We start from the raw sequence: 2,661 nt of genomic DNA, 5'->3' as shown, positions 1-2,661 counted from the left end.
CAAGAATGTAATCTAATGGTGTAGTTTTGCTAACACACATTTTTTGATCAGAATTCCAGCCCTTGAGGTAAGTCACATTGGTAAAAATTGTCTTATCGCTACAAAGTAAGGGTAAGAAATACTTAATGTACTATTTCTTGTGTACAAGAATTACATCAAGCTAGGTTGCCATGCTGCAGAAATCCTATAGGTATCATCGTAACATCTTGCAACCCCATCCTTCCATTCACTGTTTACATAGCACAATTTTCTGAAAGCAGCAAATATATTTCCAAATATTTTTCAGTCTATTTTCAACTATTTGTTTAATTCCTATAATTCTTTTGTGACTTTATTTTGTTAATTAATATTCAAACAATGCTTATACCGAAAGTAAGTAAATGATTTCTATTGATATGAAATTACACATTGAAAGTGAAGTAACTTGTGAAACGTGTTATTTGAAAGAATAAATAATAAATGTGCTTTCCAAATATGCATCAGTACACTCTAGTCGACAAATAGTGAAGAATCCGTCGTTTGGGAAACTTTTCTTTTTTTTTATATATCAGTGGGAGGGCGGTAGCAGGTAGCAAGCAAGACAACCTAAAAAGTTGCACTTGATTTGACTCTGTGCAAGATGAAAAAAAAAAAAAAAAGTTGCATGTCCCTTTCAAGACCATGTTTGCATGGAGTAATATTGTAGGGTTGCAAGACTTTCTTTTTATGGTCAGCTACAAGAGTCTTGCAGCATGACAACCTAGCTTTACCCATGGTCTCTTTTCTTACTTTCTAGCGAGAAAATTATAATGTTTACCAATGTGACTTCTGTCAAGAGCTTACACAATCAATCAAAGATAATACTGCCAGTATTTACATTACGGTATTAGAAAAGGGTACAAGGGATACAACAAATATGTGTAGAGGTTTCTGCTTCGTTTGTGAATAATTTCACTCTGTAACTTTTGGAACAGTTGATGTTTTCTTTTCAATGCTACTCAACTTTCAGTCATTTTATATCTGCAGAAACACCGAAACCGAATTCACAAAACGCATTTCTCATAATAGTGGTTTGCTTGGCATTTTACATACTTATGCAGAAATAATACGAAAATAACAACAAATACAATTTTAGTACCACGAGAACACTGAACAAACTAGTTGTACTTACATTCATGAATGGTATTTCGATTTTTCCAGTTCATTCAACCTAAGCATACATTCATCTACTACATTCCACAAGAGAAAAACAATAACACGAACTGTATAGGTTTACTGACTACATTTGGGATGCATTTTCTGAATGTAATTATCAGAAACTTATGACACTCGGCAAACTATGCCCTCTTTCCTTGGTCAAGTGATCAAGACAAGAATTTTTAAGTTAGCTGTTTGACAGAATAATTGCAACATAAATTAATCACATAATGATCTGATCATCGGAACAGTTCCAAACAACTTCGGAACAGTTCCGAAGTCTCCTTCTTAGAACTGATCTTAAAAATCAGTTTACCCATTTTACGGAATCATACATTTCATAGTCTCGTAAAGCCATTAACGACAGTAATGCTTAATCCAACTTATGTGATAATACAGTCAACGATAAAGAAAATGGCGAACAGAACAGTTCCATATAACAAGTTGCCTGACATTAAGTTAACAAATTCGGAGAACAATGCCGTTCAGTTCCCTTATCTCACGAACCTTACTTACATTTGTTGCAGTTCATTCGATACTGTGACAAATTGACGTATTTCGCAATCACAACTATAACACGAAACAGAACATTACACTATAAACTATGTTAGCATTTTTAAAGAATGACGCAACATTTTGTAGTGTCTTCACTTCTGGAACTGACGTTTCCAGTTGATTCTACCTCACGTTCTGAAACCAGCTCCAAATGATACTCCACTAATTTTTGATACGCAACCTTTTCGACTATCCATCGAAATGCAACATCCACAAACTCCCTAGTTTTGGCTGAAATTTCGATGTATGGTATCTTCCATTCAGCAGCCTTCTTCACACCCTCTGTATACGAAACCTCTCTTTGTACCAGATCTCTCTTGTTACCTATCAGAATAACTGGAGTAGCTTCTCCCTTGAATTTCAATATGAGATTCATGTAATTGTCCACAGCATTAAAAGATTCCCTGTCTACCAAGGAAAACACACACAGGAATCCTTCTGCACTTTCCGTTATCGCTTCAATGTCATCATGCTTACAAATCTCTGCGTCAAGCAAATATGTCCTTTGACGGCCATTTAAATACACAATATCCTTCTGGTGACACAATGGTGATGCTTCATATGAGTTTCCAAATTGTCCATAAGCAATCTGATAGATTAGAGACGTGGAACCCACAGATGGATTACCCACTACAGCTATATTGTTTATATGCATAGGGACTTCCCTACGTTGAGTACGACTTAATGCCATATTTGATATACTACTGATAGTAAACTAGTTCCAGAAACAGTTTCTTTACATAATGGATTTGAAGACGGATGCTATACACTAAGCAGCTTCCCTGCTTGTCACTTTAAGTGTCACAGTGTATTTTTCAAGTGTGATACATTATGCAACTAATGGCTGACTTATGGCTTTCTTGCTGGGGTTCGGGGAGCCACCAATTTGCTACTCAAACAAACCGGTGGGAAGAACGAAGATTTACCCGG

At 35.8% G+C, this 2,661-nt stretch overlaps 1 protein-coding gene across 1 annotated transcript; it reads right to left on the bottom strand.

Annotated features, from left to right (window-relative positions):
- Positions 1-1,792: 1,792 nt before the first annotated feature.
- LOC145673983 (ras-related protein O-RAL-like) lies at positions 1,793-2,422 on the bottom strand. The gene has a single exon (XM_081743809.1). The coding sequence runs from the start codon at positions 2,420-2,422 to the stop codon at positions 1,793-1,795; it is 630 nt and encodes a 209-aa protein (XP_081599935.1).
- Between the last annotated feature and the right edge of the window lie 239 nt (positions 2,423-2,661).

Source organism: Thermobia domestica, chromosome 17, assembly GCF_964235325.1.
Source record: "Thermobia domestica chromosome 17, izTheDome1.hap1.1, whole genome shotgun sequence".
In the NCBI taxonomy this organism is placed as follows: Eukaryota; Metazoa; Arthropoda; class Insecta; order Zygentoma; family Lepismatidae; genus Thermobia; species Thermobia domestica.
This window is presented reverse-complemented; position numbering and strand designations above follow the sequence as displayed.